Source organism: Centropristis striata, chromosome 7 (genome assembly GCF_030273125.1).
Source record: "Centropristis striata isolate RG_2023a ecotype Rhode Island chromosome 7, C.striata_1.0, whole genome shotgun sequence".
NCBI lineage: Eukaryota > Metazoa > Chordata > Actinopteri > Perciformes > Serranidae > Centropristis > Centropristis striata.
In genome coordinates, this window is record NC_081523.1 from 31829925 (window position 1) to 31848320 (window position 18396).

Sequence of the window (18396 nt, forward strand, 5' to 3'; positions counted from 1 at the left end):
CACTCACATAAATAAAACCTACTGGCGAGCATTCACATCATAAATGAATGCTTTACATATAGCTTTTAGTTTCATTTCTACTTTATGATACTACTTTAACTATATACTGATATAACAACACAATACTACCAAATGCTGGAGCAAATAGTTAAACTGTATACTTAGTATTGGCTTTGAGCAGCTTGAATGTAAGTAGTTTATCTTTTTAACCCTTTAAAAAAAAGTCTGACCAGAACCAAAGCAGTTTCATTCAAATGTGTAAACGTTAAGTAACTTGTGAAAAGAATCTGCAAAGAAAAAGAGGAATCTTCTGGTAACAGAGTTTAACTCCAATACTAAAAGCCATCAGTACTAGCCTTTTCTTTTTGATAGCATTTCACATTCGTCACCAATGCATGGAGTTAGCTTAGTTGTGATGGAGTAGGCTTAGTTATTAAAAAGTGATCTAATTTCCTGATGAAGACTGTGAGATGTGGTTAAAATCTCAAGAACAAAACCTAGTGCCATGAGTCAACCTCAACATTAGCATATTTTATCAAACTACTATTTCCAAGTCGAGAATGAACAGTTGTGTGTCTATTTCGGGTTGATTTGACAGCGGTTGAGATACAGAGTGTAAGGGGGAGGCAGGAAATGGCTCCAAGCTGGACTAGAACCCTGGCCCACTGTGTGTAAGGACCAAGCCTTAATGGTATGTGCTCTACAAGGGATCCACCAGGAAGCCACAAACTGTCATGCCTGAGATTGGAACAGTTGTGTGTTATGCGTAATACAAAAAATAAATACAATAAAAATAAATAAAAGAAAGAAAGAAAGAAAGGTGCCCTAAGTGAAGTGCAGATAACTACCAGGTTTTGTCAGTGTGACAGCAGTGAAATAAAGGGGGAAAATATGCAGTTTAGATTATCAAAGTGTAATCAATGTAGACAGACTATATGGAGACAAACCTCTGACACAATATCCATATAAAAAAAGATATAATTAATCATTTGCTTGCTGTAGTAGTTGTATGGAGGTCAATACAGCCAAAAGTAGTGTGGCATATGGGCATACTATGAAGCTATGAAGCCTCAGTAGCCAAACATGCTGCCTAATAACTAACAGATAATTAGTTCTTGTCCTACTGATTTCCACATGGATTTGTTGTTCACAACGTAGTGTTATCAGGGACAAAACAAGGTGTGTCCCGAGGACGCAACAGTAATGACTTTACTTTCTCATAGATTTCGATGCACATTGACAATTGTGGACAGGCAAGGCAGGCAAGCTGCTTGGTGCCCAGGGCCTCAAGAGAGATGTCAATTTGCAATGACATCTCAGAAGGAAAAAAGGTCCCCATGTCATTATTAAATTTCTGTCTTGCAGTATTTTACTACGTTATGGGGTGGGCCTTGGCTGGGACTGGTGTCTACACAGTGATGGACAAATCTAGGTTTTGTTCCTGCAAGTCTAAACTCTAAAACACTGATTTCATTCAAACATCCCAAAAATAGTCAAAACTATAACTAGTCTTAAGTGGAAAGTACCAGCCAAGCCATGAAGATAAGACATCTCACAACCATGTCTGACGCCAAGGAGCAGGAGAATACACATGGCCTAACAACTCCACATCTTAGACATTTATTGATCATATATCAGTCCATTTCTTAACACATTTGTTGAGAATCAATTCCAAGCTTAAAGGGCTTTAACAGCTGAACCTTAGCAAAATTTCAAGCATCTCCCCTGAGGGATTAACCAAAACATTGTCGGCACATGCTGTCATGCCAACATTATTTACCAAGGATACAGAAACCTTTCCAAGCGTCCATACTTGCTCTCATATGACCCTGCTTATAGGCGCAAAGACCTGCGAGAACAACAACTCTGAGATAACATTCGACCAGTGCCAATAGTATTGTGTTCCCTCAACACAAAACTTCAGCTAACAATGACTACAAATTAAAGTTACACAACAAAAGTGCTTAGCACAAAGTGTAGCACACAAATAGGTTTCTTACTGCTCACCAAATTGGCCTCATATAACTAAAGGTGACCTAGGTAGTATACAAAGCTCATATGTAAAGACAACTTTACTATGAAGTTGGTGAAAACAAAGCCGAAAACTAAGTTGCAGCTAAAGCTATCTGTTGTTTCTTCTGACAACAACGCAAAGTGAAACATTTTGTGTTTTGCAGACAAAGGCTTAACCAATAGTAAACCCCAGTCCCAGCCTACCAAAACCTTCTTATGCCTTACAGTCTTCTTTGAGGTACAGCCCTCGACGTTTGATACTGAAAAATGTGCAAGTAACATGCCACCCATAGGACCGTGGTTTTGGTGGTGTCCTGCACAAAGGCTCGTGCTGAGTGTGGGTTACAGTCCAGAGTTTTGGAGGCAGAGGGGAAAGTGTTCAGCACCCCAACAGTCTCAGGGATGAAGCTGGTGCCCAGTCTTGTGGAGCAGGGTTAAAGGATCTAGTATTGTCCCCCAGATGAACCTGGTCTCACCTGGAATCCGTAAAAATAGCCACGGATCCGCTTAACTCAAAATCCGTGGAATAGCATAGTATCAATATTTTGACTTAGTTTCTGCATAAAAATGGATTTTGATCACATTTCTAGCAAGAAATATATGTTTTATTTTCTAAATATTCACTCAGTGAATGTACATAATCACTTTGTATGTTGGAATAGCCACGGGATATGACTGTAAATGTCATTAACTTGCATTGTAGCGAAATCCGTGTCAGTTTCACGGAAATTTGAGTGATTCCGTGGCTATTCCACGGATTTTGAGTTAAGCAAATCCGTGGCTATTTCACAGATTCCTGTGAGACCAGGTTGCCCAGATGGCAGGAGACTGAAGAGGCTGTGTGAGGGATGGTTGGGGTCACTGCAATGCTGGTGTTTTTGCAGGATAGACAGGTGTTGGAGAGTAAGGTACCAGTGATCTTCCCAGCAATGCTCAATATGCACTGCAGGGCATCGCAGCTACCAAACCACACAGTGATGCAGCTGGTTAGAATGCTCTCAGTGATGCCTCTCTAGAAGCTGAACAGGATGGGTGCTAGAGTATTGCTCTCTTTAGCTTCTAAGTATAGACACTAACCATATCCTAGGGGATAACCAACAATATGTAATTGTATCTGACCTGAGTGCTATGGATTGGCCCACAGGTTTTGTTTTAAATAACTGCAATCACAGGACTTTGCCATGTCAGCAGATTCATATTTTTTCTTACTGAGTCATGATCCATGTTCTTCCTGTGTGTGTGTGTGTGTGTGTGCAGATGTGAAGCTGCTGGAGGACCAGGCATTTGTCGAGGGTGTCCAGGAGCAGGTGAATGGGGCTCTGCTGGAGTACACCCTGTCCAGCTACCCTCAGTTCCAGGAGAAATTCAGCCAGCTGGTTGTGCGGCTGCCCGAGCTGCGCTCCCTCAGCACACAGGCTGAGGACTACCTGTGCTACATGCATCTGAGTGGAGAAGTGCCCTGCAACAACCTGCTCATTGAGATGCTGCACGCCAAGCGAGCATGTGTGTGAGAGACGCACAGAGGTTGCTCCACTGTCATGTGTTGTTTCTCTAGGTGAGACAGTGTGTGTGGGAGAGAAAGTAAGACAAAAAAATTAAATGCAGAAAGATAGATTCATATTGGGTCATCTTTGTGAGGGCTTTTGTTTGAGTTGGAGAGGAGAAATGTTCTTTAGAGTTTGGAATTATAAAGCTCCATCTGTACTCAAAGTAGTTTTTAGATTTTGAATGTTAATGTTTTCATATCGTGCAAAGCTAAATTCATGTGACCTTTATAAACTGGATTTTCTAACCTGTTTTCAAAAATATAAAATTAGATCTGCATGTAGAGTTGCATTATATCCTCTTTGACCAAATATCACATGACATCATCAGATTGATAAGATTTCTATATCCGACAGAGCTACCCAGAAAACATTTAGACTCAAAGGAACAGGCTCTGGCTTACAACATCCACACCTAAATATCATTCTGTTATCACTGTAAATCTCTTTTTAACGCCTCTTTAGGAATTCTTTACTTTTTCAAAATCTGGTGTGGGGTGGCTGATGTTTAACTGTCAAATGAATGACAAAATGACTATTTGCATCGAAACATTTTGAATGCTTGCTGGGTGAGCTAATGTGCACCTTTTCCAACAGATGTAGCTTCTTTACAAATTTTCGATTTAGGTGTTAAATGTGTCAATTTTGATCCAAATATCAGATGTAACTTTATGATTCCAAGTTCACCAACACTATTCCTAGATTATTATTATTATTGTTATTATTATTATTATTATTACAATTATTATTATTATTTAGATGGAGACAGACTTCAGGATAGCTCAACACACTGTGGTCTCGTCAGACTAGACAAGCACTTCTGGTATCATTCTCTAAACTTGTTCTTTTTGCCACCATTGTTTAAAAAATAAATATAACCGCCCTATGGGGTTCAATATAGTTTTGTTTTAATCTATTTAGATGTTAATATATTGATATATTGAAGCCAGACATGTTAAGAGAACACTTTCTCATTCATTAAACCCTTATGATGAGAGAAAAGGGAGAAAGACAGATTAGAAAGAGGGACACAGACAAAGAAAGGGGAGATAAAAAGCAAATGAGAAAGAGAGGAAAACATGTACACAGTGATGCCTTACGGATACAAAAAATCAAAGGAAGCCAAAACAGAGAAGAGCAGAAAGAAGAGGGAGGAAAAGACACATCAATGTGCAAATGATAAGGGAGAAATGAATGACAAAGAGCATTTTCCTGTAAGTAAAGATGTGAATAACAAAAGAGAGCATCTGTCAGTGTTTGCCCTTCAGTTTTCAGCGATGACACAGGAAGGGAAAAAACACATATGGCAACATTTGGTTTCAAGTTTCTTTGTAAAATTAGCTTTTTTATGAGCTAATGCTCAAAGGTGTCATGTTCCCACTCACATTTGTGTCACTTTTCAACACACTGTACTGTATGTGGACGAGAGATTGGCTCTGAGTAAAATGGTTTGCACTGAAGCTGCTGTAGAGATGTTTTTTAGTATCCATAATGAAAATTATTACAATTTCCAAATTTATACTTCATGTTAATCACGTTTTTTTTGTTGTCTTGTTGTCAACAAATCCCATGAGAACACCAAAACTCTCTCCCACCACTTTCCGACTTCCTAGCCCTGTCCGTGGCTCTCGGTCTCACACCCGCTGGAAGTACTGCATTGGTTTGGGGTCCTATGTGTATTTATACCAGCAGGATGGTAATTGCCATGTCAAATAGGGGTTACATCTCCTCAATATGAAAAATGACCCCAATTTTTGTAATGACCATCATCAAATGGCACCAAGAGCTAAAAGAAATTTTCTCCCCACGAGATTCTGTGTTAAACTGACTCCAAAGCACACTGGATGCTCACTGAACACCTCCTGCTTCATGTTGGTTTTCATGTCAACCACAACAGCTGTACACATCACACAGTTAAAATGCAGCCTGTTTAATTCACAGCATCACTGATGCACATGTTAAATATAAACCAGTGTCTTATGAAAACATGTGCAGTGGTGTGGGGCCTCACAGTCCTCATCACTCTGCTCTGTGTGCGTTCTGTGTTTTACTGAACATCCAACATGTAGCTGTTGGTTAAAGACTCAATATTGAAAAAAAGATAATTACTTTGTGTTTTATCATCATTTACACAGCTAGCTAGCATACAGACTGGGTGTCAGGTGTGTGCACATTTGGATACATTGGGCATTTGAGGCATCGTAAATCTTTATTTCGTCATCAATCGTCATTTCATCCTCTCCTCATAATTACTGTCACCAAACCTGCTCCTAATGGTTCACAATTACATGGGTCATCTATGAATTAGAGTGCATTATTTTTCATATGTAAAACTACAAACAGTGAATGAGCGAAGTCTGATGTAGGTGGCACCACATTTATTTTAAAAATGTAGCTGCTGTTGCAAATTAGAGTGCTTAAAAATAACCTTTACAGAACAGGGTCAATTCTTTCCTCCAGTCTGAAATCATGTCAGCCAATTTCTGTTTGGTACAGGGAGTTATTTTGTTTTATTTGGCATGAAACAGTCAGCAATGAGGAACACATCTGTCAGCACAGATGCTTCAGGAGTTTTTGCTAGAAGCACCACAATTTAAGTTTCTGTATGGCGACTTAGAACAACAATCAAGCTCATCCATATCTGTCACAATTTTTGTTGGATATTTTCTGACGCTATTTTTCATGGATGTAGTTTTCATCTAGGTAGCTAGAAAGAGATGTAGGAGGATTAGTCATCCAGCAGCACAACACCAGACCTTTATGAATCACTTTAAAAATGCTGGATCTTTTGATTCAGACGATGATTAGACGATTAAATACATATAATGATTTATTTATTATCCAACATATGTTCCCCTTAAATAATTAAATAGATAAATGAACAAGTTAGTTTTTAATGAAGTCTTTGTTATTGTCAGATTGATGATTGCAAGCATCATGGGTCGCTGAAATTCTTTATATTTTATACTTTTCAAATAAAATGTCTCACCAGATAATGAGTGAACAACACATCAGGCCTTGTATCAGGAATGTGAATTAGGGGTCTAAAACACTGTATTGTGTGTGTGTGTGTAACAGTCGGTGAGTAATTTATCGCACTTAAAATGTTGAAAAGTATCACTCATGTATTTTGTCCCAAACTGGCATTTGAGATTTATGAAAAAATGACACACCCTTTTGAAAAGCACATGACTCTCAGATGGTGACAATATAACTGAAATTCACTGTCACTGCCATATGACCAACTGAAGAACAAAGACACGATCAAAGCTTTGTTTGTAATATTGTGCAGCTCAACTTTCTCACTGTGGACATATAAAATTATTCCTCATTCGTCCATTTCAAGGTATCAAAGACAATCACTCCGTCTGCCTTAACTTAATGTCTGCCTAAAACACACACACACACACACACACACACACACCTTGGTTTTCCAGTTGAGATAGCTGTGTGTTATCACTCTGTACAGTATGTATTTATGTTGTGAAGTGATTATCTACTGCAAGATGAAGATACATTTCAACTGAAAAAGTTCTCCGCTTTATGTTGAGGTCAAGTCGCTACTGTTGTGGAACTGATTCTCTTGATATTGCCTTTGTTTTTGCTCTTTGTTCACTTTTTATTTTCCTGTGAGTTGACAGTCCTGTCTTAAAAGTGTTTTTCTCCCAAAAGAGAAAGTGACCAAAACATCTTTCTTTAAATATATTTTATTGTAATAGCATCAAAACAATAAATTTCAGTGAAGTAAAGCTCCACTTATGTGTCAACTATTATTTCACAACATTCATCAAATATGCACAAATAATACAGAGCTCATATTCACAAGATTCATTGCAGCAGTCATAGTGTGGCTGTTACATAGCCTTGTTTGACTTAAAACACTTAAAACATTATTCACACCAGTTACATCCTAAAACATTAAACATCAGTCTTAGAAACAAATCAGTTCGGGAAAGCCATTATTCAATGTCTTTTTAGAATAGTTATCAGCCTCACTGTGAGATCTGTAATTTCCCCAGTATAGTATAAAATGTCTTAATAATCTAAATTCTCACGTATTTGAGGACTGATTGCATATCATGGTGGAATAAAAGTCTTAAGAGGGAAATTAATTTATTCCTCAAATGGCCAACTACAAAAAGTGTAGAACATGTCGAACATGTTGAAGGATACACCATGATGTCTGACGACTACATGCCAGGGGTCGTTTTGGACAAAGCTCCACATGCTGGCAGCAGAAAAAGTGCGTGCTGAAAATGATCATTAATTTATCATGATTTCACAACATAACGTGGGTGGCTGAATGGTTTTAAAACGGTATCTTATTGCCCTTGGCTCAAGAGGCTGCTGTGTGGGGATATCTCACCTTCACAATGTCAAGTACACACAGTGTGGGAAAACAACAATATGCATGCCCACAGCTTTTGGCAATGAAACTGGATATATTTGTTGCCAAGTGGGGGGTTACCTGTGGCCCCGCTGCAATTGATTGCCTATTTGCCAAAACTGCGGTTGTCAAGAGGAAGTAACTGCGGTCACTATGAGTGAAGTTGATTATCTTGTACAGCATAATGAGCCTTTGAGAGTCTGCCTTCTGAAGAAAACTAAACACTGTATTCCCACCAGCAGCAGGATATTGGTATACAACACAGATTATAAAAAAGTTGGGACACTGTGTAAAATGTAAATAAAAAGGAAATTATACTTTTTGCTAAATCTTTTTTGACATGTATTAAATTAAAAATGGTTTATTAATAATAATAATAATAATAATAATAATAATAATAATAATAATAATATATTTATATATTTTACCTTATCAACAGCATGGAATTTTGTGACTATATGCTTGTTCTGAATTTGATGTCAGCAACACACTCAAAAAAGTTGGGACATGTTAGTAACGTTCCACAGTTAAACAGCAGTGGCGTCCCTAGGCTAAAACATTCAGGGCTAAAGCCCTGGATGGTTTTTAATTACCCCCGAACATTTTATTTTTTTTTTTAAGATCATATCCTCAAACTACGGTTATCTTATGTTGATGCTTCGATAAAACAGTGTTTTTGGACAGGTTTGAGTAACAATTAATTATTTTTTTGAAGAGTGTTGCAGCTGGAACTACTAGAGGGAAGTAGCTAATGTTAGCTAGCTAGCAGCTAGTTGATATTACATGGGGGGAAAAAGAACACATTTTAAGCGCACAATTGCATGGAATTTAGGGATTTCTCCATTTACAATCCATAACACCATTAAAAGATTCAGAGAATCAGAGGAATCTCTGCATTTAACAACACTGTATCACTGGTCAGCAGGCTTTTAACTACTAATATAAATGATCGTGTTATGTTTCTGTTGGGGAAAAAGTAATTTGATGTGTCATATGACCACTTTTCTTTGTACCTCTGTACCTTGAATTGAGTCAGCCACGTCAGCAGAGTTGCATCACTGCTGGGAACATGTCCATCTGGTTTGTGCGCTATCTTTGTCACAAATCTGTCACTTCCATCTCCTCAATGTAAAACAATGGATTCTCGTATTTTTGGTGGGAAATTGGAGGTTTCTGGGTAAACCAAATAAATATTAGTGTCATCAACCATAGTTGTCAACACACCCGGGACTGTACTTCTGTCCTTCACAATAAAATACAGTACAGTGAAAATACAGACACACTTTTTAACACTTGATGCCGATGGCCCTCGGCCCCTCACTTCATTAAAAACCATCATGACTGTATAAATGGACATTACTATATGGGATAATAAACAATATAGTTTATCAGTTTGAACATTAAATAAATTGTGTTTGTACAGTTTTCAACTGATTATTAGTAAACAACGATTAAGCAAATGATCTCACATTAGACAGCATCATAACCTTTTTGTAATTAAGGTTGTTAACCAAACCATTGATAAATATATACATGACAATATCTCTGGGATGTAAACACAAACATCTGTGCATCACACTGCTGTGTGCTGATGTTTTACAGCTCCACGTCTGTTGAGCTGCAATGGTCCATTCTTAATGAATGCCTTATGTAATCATTTATTCCAACACACTTTACAGGAAGGCACTGTCAAACTTGGTCGTCCACACTGAAAATGTGAAACTGTTGTAACTAGAAAACAACAAGTCATGAATATACTGCCATAATGTGGGCCATGGGCCTTTGTTCTTTGTGGTAAATTTGAATTACTACTGAATTGTAGAAATGAAGCCAAGCATTAATATTCAAACAACATTATTTATACATGACATTTTATGGAAATTAAAGGAATTGTAACTGTTTGTAGCATCCACAAAAAAAGACACCATCATGAAGGGTCAAGTAGTCAAAAACAATCTAACAGCTGGCAAATATATTTGCAAGTAATATTAAAAAGTGAAAACAAATACGTTGCTTCTTATAAAATCAAAAGAAGGGTTGGTTCACTGATACAATGTCCTGAAAACAAGACAACTGTCTTTAGTTTTCATCGAAGTATCTGACCTCGATTGTACGTTCATAATAATCATTGGGCACAGTGAAGCCTGTGAAGTAACCATGACATTGCTTCTGTTTTTTTAATTTTATTTTCTGACGCTATGACAACACCACAAAAGAAAAACAAATCTGCTCCAATGTAAAAACAAAATATTCAGGGAGGGTTATTTGGGTGGACTGAGGACACAGCCATATTCTAACATGGCTGCCAGATAGTCAGCAACATCTCCTAAAACTTGTCCAGTTCTCATTTTGTTGGTAACTTAAAAAACATCAAATCCTGCCTTCATGATTATTGTATTCCACCTCCCAGTAGAGTGTGTTTGTGGCAGTGAACTTTTTCAGATGGGTTGTGTGTGTCCAGTTCTCCATTCTTTCAGATTGCTGCATGCTTATTGTAATTGAGTATCAGGATCCACTCCATCCATAGTTCAACAACCTGCGATGAAATAAAGTGACAGGCGTTAGCTACGACTCCCAGCTCAATCTGATGTTTAATGTTTGTGAGTGTGTTTGTGTACAAAAGAGAAAACAAGAAAGGGGAGAAATGAAAGGCAGAGTGAGAGAGAGAGCAGGTGTTGGAGTGGTTAATGGCTGATAGCGTGAATAGCCAGCCCTGTCCATTCTTGATTAAGGGAATGAACTTCTCCTTTGTCTCTTCAGTCAACAATGAACACCCAGTAGCACTCATACTATCCATCAGGCGTTCCTCACAGCCGGCTAAACATTTAATGAATCTAAAAACTTCCTTTTCCCTACTGCCAGGCAATTTAGAGCCATTGACAGTGACTTGACCCTCTGGAAATATGGGGACCATCTGCTATGTTCCCCTGCACATTCAAATCAACAAAAGACACTGGAGCTGTTTTCACATAGGCCTAATGCTGCACTGAGCAGGTAAATGGAGACAATATAGCAAAAATAAAATCCCTTTTGCTCTTTCTCCTCCTGTTAGTAGTCAATTGTTTAGCATCAACACATTATTAGATGATGACCGCTACAAATACTCCTTTAGAAGGATTTTTTTCACAATAGAAAAATTATATTTTGGAAATCAAATTACACTAAAACAGCATTTAAACCACCATTCCACAGTAAACCACCATTACAGGACACCTCTGCTAACTAGAACATTATTTACATAAACTGGCAGAAATATGAGTTATTTCAGTCAACTCAAAGAGGAACGTCAATGATAATAAATGCACATATGTGTTTTTTTCTTTTTGTTCTCAAGGCTGCTTCATATGTAGTGTAATTTAAAACCAGACAAAGAGAAAGCATGTAGCGCTCACTGCATTCCCAACATGAGAAACCATGAAGGAATGGAGGCCACATGTGGATGCTGGGATTAAAAGCAAATATCTTATGAGGCCTACATGTCCCAATCCTTTTCAGAGATGTATAGGTGATTGCATTGACTGAACTAATTTCAGTAAATGTGAATAAATGAAATCATAGATTTGTTTTCCATCAAAGCTTGACTTCCAATCAGCAGTGAGAAACATATTCATTAATAATTATTAAATCTGTCCTCACTACATGGTCAGACACACATCACAGAATGGAGTACCCAGCATACGACCCATAATTCACACTTAAAAATCAACATATTCAGTGCAGATCTTCTAGGTAGTTTTATTTGATTTTATTGTCTCTAATTTCTAGTCACACTAATACTCCTAGCTCTGTATGTTTCATAGTAACTCTGATTCTAATTCCAAAAAAATTGGGACACAGATCACTATTCAGTGTATTTAGTCTGACTCATTAGATGTAGAATGTGGGTCTAAGCCTGTTTTGGATATGGGTCTGTCTATGCAAGACTACAGCTCAGTAACATTAACTATACCTTAACTTCAACTAATATCATCTCTTCAATGATTCCAATACAATACCAAGTGATGTTAAAGTTGTACCTGATGGTTTGAACCCAGTCAGCTGGACCACCTGTTTAAAAAGACATACACTGAATCAAATTCAACCATGTTAACAGTATTCAAACAGTCGACAGTATGATATGACAACATTGCAGTGATAATCTAATGTTACTTACTTGATTTCCTGATGCTGGTTTTAAAGAAAAATTCACAAAGTTTTCCTTTCTGAAGCTCTCTGAAAGAAAACACAAAAAACACACACTATTTGTATTTAAAATTTGTATTTTTCATTCAAGACCTACACATTTGTGCATGCAAGGCCAAAACATACAGGCAACAAATACCACAATACAAAGACAGCTTTCTATGGTACACACTGTGGAACAAAAAAGCAAACAATGACTGACAAAAGAACATCATAAGAATTATAAATATAAAATCTTTTGGTTTGTTCTGAATGCACATCTCCGTTGTTCGCTTTCTAAACAATACAAACAACATAAAGAAACACACACACACACACACACACACACACACACACACACACACACACACACACACAAAAAAAACCCACAAAAGAAAGGGGATAACGGCAAAATAGTAAAAAGCAATGCACACAGCTGGGACTCGCATATTGTTGCCATGGTTTTTGGCTAATGAAGTTATGGAAGTCGGCTATCCATCCGTGGTGTTTATAAAGCATTTTGGCTAATTTTATTGACATTGTGATTGCAGACCTGCTGTTAGCCTACCATTAGCCCGATCAGTATCCCGCTAATTCAAATAATCTGACAAAATACACACAACTCATTATGAAGCAATGTTTTTCTAGATGGTTAATAGTCACATACACTTCCAGTGTGCAGCACCGGCCAAATGAGTGCGGATGTGAGTCTTTCAACTTTTGCAAGCAGATGACCTGAGGCTGCTCAATAATTAGTTTCTTCAGATTTTCCATGGGCCACCCAGTAACTCCCACTTTTATTCTCAGTGAATTGCTACAGCCGTGGCTTCTTGCGCTCTTGTTACGAGAAATAAAGTTGTCTTATGGATACGGTGTAAGTAATGCCATTTATTGCTTTCTTTGTTTGCTGTTACAAAGGGCTGGTACTGAATCCTTGTGGCCAACGACAGGGGTTCAAGAACTAAAGCCTGTCAGAAAAATGGAAATGGCACAAGAGAAGCTGCAGCCATCTAAAGAATAGCATGAAGCTAAATGTTTGGTCAGGCATTGCATTAGCACTGAACTGCTAGATGAAGGGTGCAGGGTCGGGCTCAGAAGGCATGATGAAGAGGTGACCACAAATTGACCCATCCTGTCCAGAATAATAGACTGTAATAATTTTTTTTAAATTTGTAAAGCACTTTTCATAAAGAAATCTCAAAGTGCTACAGAAACCAGAGAAAGAGAAAACTCAGACACATTAAAATCAGCAGTAGATAAAAAAGACACAGGTAATAAAGTACATTATTAAGAGATTAAGGTGCAGAGACAATAAAAAAAACGTCTAGGGACAACCTAAAAATGCCTCCCTGAACAAAAAAGTTTGTAGGGGGCGATCTTGTATTTGATTCTTGAGGTTATGGGAAGCCAGTGTAAGTTCTGAAGAATGGGGGTGATGTGGTCGTATTTGCGGGTTTGCACAGTTCTGAATGAATTGAAGTTTCTGGAGGTGTTTGTTGGGTATAACGATGAGCAGGCTGTTACAGTAATCAAGCCTATGTTGTGGCACCTTGGAGTTGGTTTTGCGTGGCCATGATGACAAGTCTGGGCTTTTCTCGCAGGCTGGTGGATCTTGTTGCCTTCCTCAATGGAGTTTTGAAAGAGCACCTGAAAAATGCCAATGAATTTAGGGAACTTTGAATACTGTGCAGAACAGCCTACTGGACTGCATGTTGTCTGTTTTGAGGAAACTTATCAACATCAGAAAATTTGATGTGAAATATTTTAAGGGAATATTATCTCATTATTTGAAGACTGTAGGTTTGTTTTAAATAACACTCTATATGGTTTGTACAGTGACTGCAAAGTTTTGAAAATGCTTTATTTGGACTGTAATGTTTTCAAAGTTAGATGTCAGTCACAGCTTCTCCAAAGTTAAGCTCCATTACTCAGAATACAACAGTGATGAAGTCATAAGTGATGAAGTATAAAGGTTCACTTGGAACCCATATTTTGGATAAAATAATTTGTATTTTTCAGCACCAATGTAAAGAGTTTTAATGAATTATTCAGCTTTATTTTTCAACTTCAAGAATTCTGCTCTTTCATTACTCTTTGTTTGTGTACATGCATGTAACATAGTCAGTGCATGGATAAAAATATTATTTCTCTGTAATTGCACTTGAAACTGTTACTTTGTACTAAAGATCCTAATTAAATAAGAAAATACGATTTTTAATATTTGTTTATTGAAAATATTTGTTTATTGTGACTATATATCATTTTTGAGCTATGTAATTACATTTATTGGTATAGAAGACTTTGACAATATTTTCCAGCCTTACTATGATTCCCCCACCCGACTGCGCCACCCCTAAAATTTTTATCACCAGCCGTCACTCATGATCTATTTAATCTCCGACTGGAGGAAACTAATACTGGTTGGATTACTTTGCCTATGGTGCTGTACATTTGTTTGAACGCTTGACAATAATAAGCAACAGGAAACACTACATTAACCAGATCTGCAAGCTGCAAACATATCACTGTACTTCAGTGGCTTGATAACAACAAAGATACTGTCTCTGATAACAAGGGTGTCCCTTCTGTGTGCATCACTGATTAGTGTCTTCTGGAAACAGTTTATGTTGTGTTGTGAGCTTCTTACAGCACTTCTGCTAAATCAAGTGCTTTTTGTCAATGCTGAACATGTTGTCAAGTTGATGTTTTCGTGTCATCAAGTTGATGTTTTAGTGTGTTGTGAAGTTGGTGAATGTTTTCTAAATTCTACATATCTGTTGTCAAGTTGATGAAGATGTTGCTCAATTTGCAGTGTGGTGAGTTCTCAGCAAGTCCACCGTACCCAGGGTATCTTTCCATTATCTGGTTTCACTGAAGCTCAAATCTGTTATCCGGCTGAGTGTCCTACAATACTGGTTATCAACACAGTAAATTAAGCCAATCAACCGAGAGTTTCCCAATCTAGTTATGAGTATGTTCACATAAAGGGGCAGTGTGTGCGGCATATAACCAATCGCAAGTCTCTGCTGTCTTTCACAAATGAAGAGAAACTATAATATTAGACAAATAACAAAGAAGTTAAACATATAATACAGCCGAAAAGCAAGGGTAGCTGGGAAAAATGATGAATAAATTGTATAAATTAGTATCACTTAAAAAAAAGGTGTGTGGGCTCTTTTTCCCCCACTATAATTACATTTGTATATGACATTAAATGAATGTGTTGCTTAGATGTATTGTAATGGTGCGTTTGACAACTTAAGCCTTACTCTTTCAGCTGCATCACCAGCTGAGTGAAACAGACTCTGGAGCAAACAAAAAATACATCTAAAAACATTATTCAAAGTAGTAATTTGGCTTACTTTCATATCTTAGTAAGTACAACAAGCACAAAGCTTTAGTGGTTGAATGAGTCTAGGATGATATCAGTATAAAAACATAATGAAAGGCTTTGACATTCTGCAGGACAATAGTCTGACATGTCGCCTTGGAAACATACAGCTCAAAAAGCTGATTCAGAGAAGTATGTCCCTTCGATCAGAATCTATATTATAAATCATTTCCAAAAGAATAATCACACATAACCTGATCCTGAGCAGGTTTAGGTGTTCAGCACAAGTTACCATGGCAATCTACCCCAGTAAAAACTGAACTACCTTTGTCATTTCACAACAGTGCAATGCGAAAATGCAGTGCGGGAAGACAATCAACATACGAACAACCAGCATCCAGACAGAGAAGCTACAGTATATGTCCTGTCCTGAGATCTACAGCAGCTGGGATACAATGAAGATGGTAAAGTAGCTGATAGAAACAAACAATATATTCTTCATGGTCTGTCTGCAGCCACAGCAGCTAGCACCCACCTGTTACTGAAGGCAGCCACCTAATTATGCTGAGTTTTAATACAAACGAGTGAGTTGAATCAAAATTATTTACTAATTATCATAGTTGTCTTGGACTGGGAGATTAAATACAGATTTTCTGAACCAGGCTATAAACATGTTTATTTCTGCTGTAAAGTTGGGCCTTTTCACAACGGGGGCGTCAATGAGGGTGGACTCCCTTTTGCTGCAAGCTTCAAGTGGGCAGTAGAGTAATTGTCTTTGACTCTTCCGCATTGTTTTTACTGCTCAGTAGACTACTGGAGATTGCTGCTTAAAAAATTCTTACATTTTTGGTGACCCCCCTCTTAGAGAGAGTGCATTTAAGCCCCCTCCTGCACCGCAGGAGAAAACAAATCATCGCTCTCCATTAATTTTGTATTGAATGAAGATGCCTCCTATTCAAATTTCTTCTGTTTGCAAACAACAGCAAATATAAAAAAATCCCCAGCATGCTGTTTGTGTCAACCTGGTGTGTACAAGGCAATGGGTAATTGACACAAATACACCATCCAGGCAGACAGTAGCAGTACAGAAATATACTGAGTAGTAGTGAAATGTCCACAGAAGGATGCAAGAGGTGCAATGTAATAATGGTTTGATAATTGAGATTACTATAGCATTGGTATTAATGACTGATAACAGGCAAAACCAAATGTCTTTCCAGTTCATTAGGCTAAAGCTTGTTCATGTCATGGATACTATTTTTGCAGGGCTCTATGCATACATGAAGATTCAAACTAGACAAGAGAAAGATATTTACTAAGCCCTTTGCAAGTAAGTTAAAGTCAGATTTTTTCAATGCTGATCTCAGATTATGTTGTATGAAAATGTTAATTGTGCTTTCCATTATTATGGTAGAGCAAGGACAAAAAACTTAAAGATGATGTGGACCTCTAAAGCAGATTGAACATGTGCTTTCTTCAGGAGTAAAATTTCACACACTTCCCTGCTGCAGAGGTCAGTATTTGGCATTGTGTACATTTTCATTCCCTTCTGCTTTTGCACTTCTAAACATTTCCACTTCAAGAAAACTGACGGAGCATCTTCTCTCCCCTGGCAATATTGCACAGCACACACAACACACGCACGCATGCACGCACACACGCACGCACACACGCATGCACGCACACACACACACAAAAGCCTCAGGTTATGAAGCTTACCGTTCTTTATGACCAGTGACATGGAGGTGGAGCTGGGGGGTCCAGAGGTCTCACTGGTCTCTGGGCTGGAGGGCGTCAGTGGACTGCCACCCCAGGATGTAATCGGGGCCCTCTGAGAAGGTAAGAAGCTGGTTGGCTGAGAACAGTTCTGAAAATACCCAATCAGAAGTGCTTCAAAGTGATGAATTTAAGAAGTATAATATGTGGACTTATCTGCTACACTACTACTAAACCAAAAAAAAATTGTCTACAAAAATTCTGTCCTGTACTGATTACTGCTTTGTGTTTTTTACTGACTCACCGTGAAAGATAAGGCCTTTCTCTTTTCTTTGATCCTCTTTATGGCATTCCTCACCTAAATGAGAAGCAGTATTTACACCCACTGGTTTGTCCAAAAGGCTGGCAGCCTCACATACCGCACAAAGATACATTCTGATATTGTGCCTGCAGAATATTCAGGCAGCAGCACTCACAATAGACTGAATGCCTCCTTACCTCACTGTTGTAAACAGCATACACTAAGAAAATATACAGGCCCTGTGGAGAGGAGAGAGGCACATGAGGCATGACGGAAAGTGAAGAAGAATGAATTCCAATTCTATTCATACAGCTTTTATTGACAGTACCTTCATCAAGTACATCTAGTTATCTATTCACTATAAGGCAAACTGCTTTTCTCTTAACCAACAAAAAGAGAACCATGTATTGCAAAATACCTCTTCATCCTCTTAATCTGTGTGGTTTTCTACTCCCTTTTGGCATGAGCTTCAGTCAGATTCAGCAGGGTGCGGCACTCAACTCTTAGTGCAAATTGGTTTGCTCCAATCTATCTTTCTGAAGCAGAAATGTATTTTGGAAAAAGGGTTTTATTGAAGTTTGCAAATTGTTCACCTCCTGTATGTCTAGTGACGTGGGAATATTATAAAAGTATGATACTTTCATCCAACCATAAATACTCCGCTGCTGTACAACTGTAGTAGTAGCCCACCCCTCTTAAAACCATGCTGTGCTGAAAAGACCAAGTTTCTATGTGGCCTTGTTAGAAGGAAAATGCTTGCAGATGTGCCCAATGGCCTCACTCAAAGGGAGTATGAAAAGCCTGCCACCATAGACAGGGCAAGATGTGACAGTCTTTTAAATACTAGGCTATTTTCAGACAATCCCTCCTGGAAGACTTTTATAATGTGACAGTTCAAACCCTGATTACTAGTTTGGAGTGAGGGAATTTCCAAGGCAGACAA

At 38.1% G+C, this 18396-nt stretch overlaps 2 protein-coding genes across 2 annotated transcripts in view; one reads left to right on the plus strand and one right to left on the minus strand.

The window, feature by feature from the left end:
- Positions 1–7312, plus strand: part of nr5a1a (nuclear receptor subfamily 5, group A, member 1a) — a 23623-nt gene extending 16311 nt beyond the window's left edge. Inside the window, exon 7 of the mRNA XM_059336530.1 lies at positions 3271–7312. Coding sequence (XP_059192513.1) covers positions 3271–3524 — 254 coding nt within the window. The 3' untranslated portion in view covers positions 3525–7312. The remainder of the gene's footprint in view (positions 1–3270) is intronic.
- adgrd2 (adhesion G protein-coupled receptor D2) overlaps positions 7249–18396 on the minus strand; it is a 37817-nt gene continuing 26669 nt past the window's right edge. The window contains exons 21-26 of the mRNA XM_059336528.1: positions 17651–17692; positions 17457–17510; positions 17156–17303; positions 12098–12156; positions 11961–11991; positions 7249–10480 (exon numbers count right to left, since the gene is read on the minus strand). Of these exons, the coding sequence (XP_059192511.1) occupies positions 10473–10480; positions 11961–11991; positions 12098–12156; positions 17156–17303; positions 17457–17510; positions 17651–17692 (342 nt within the window). The 3' untranslated portion in view covers positions 7249–10472. The remainder of the gene's footprint in view (positions 10481–11960; positions 11992–12097; positions 12157–17155; positions 17304–17456; positions 17511–17650; positions 17693–18396) is intronic.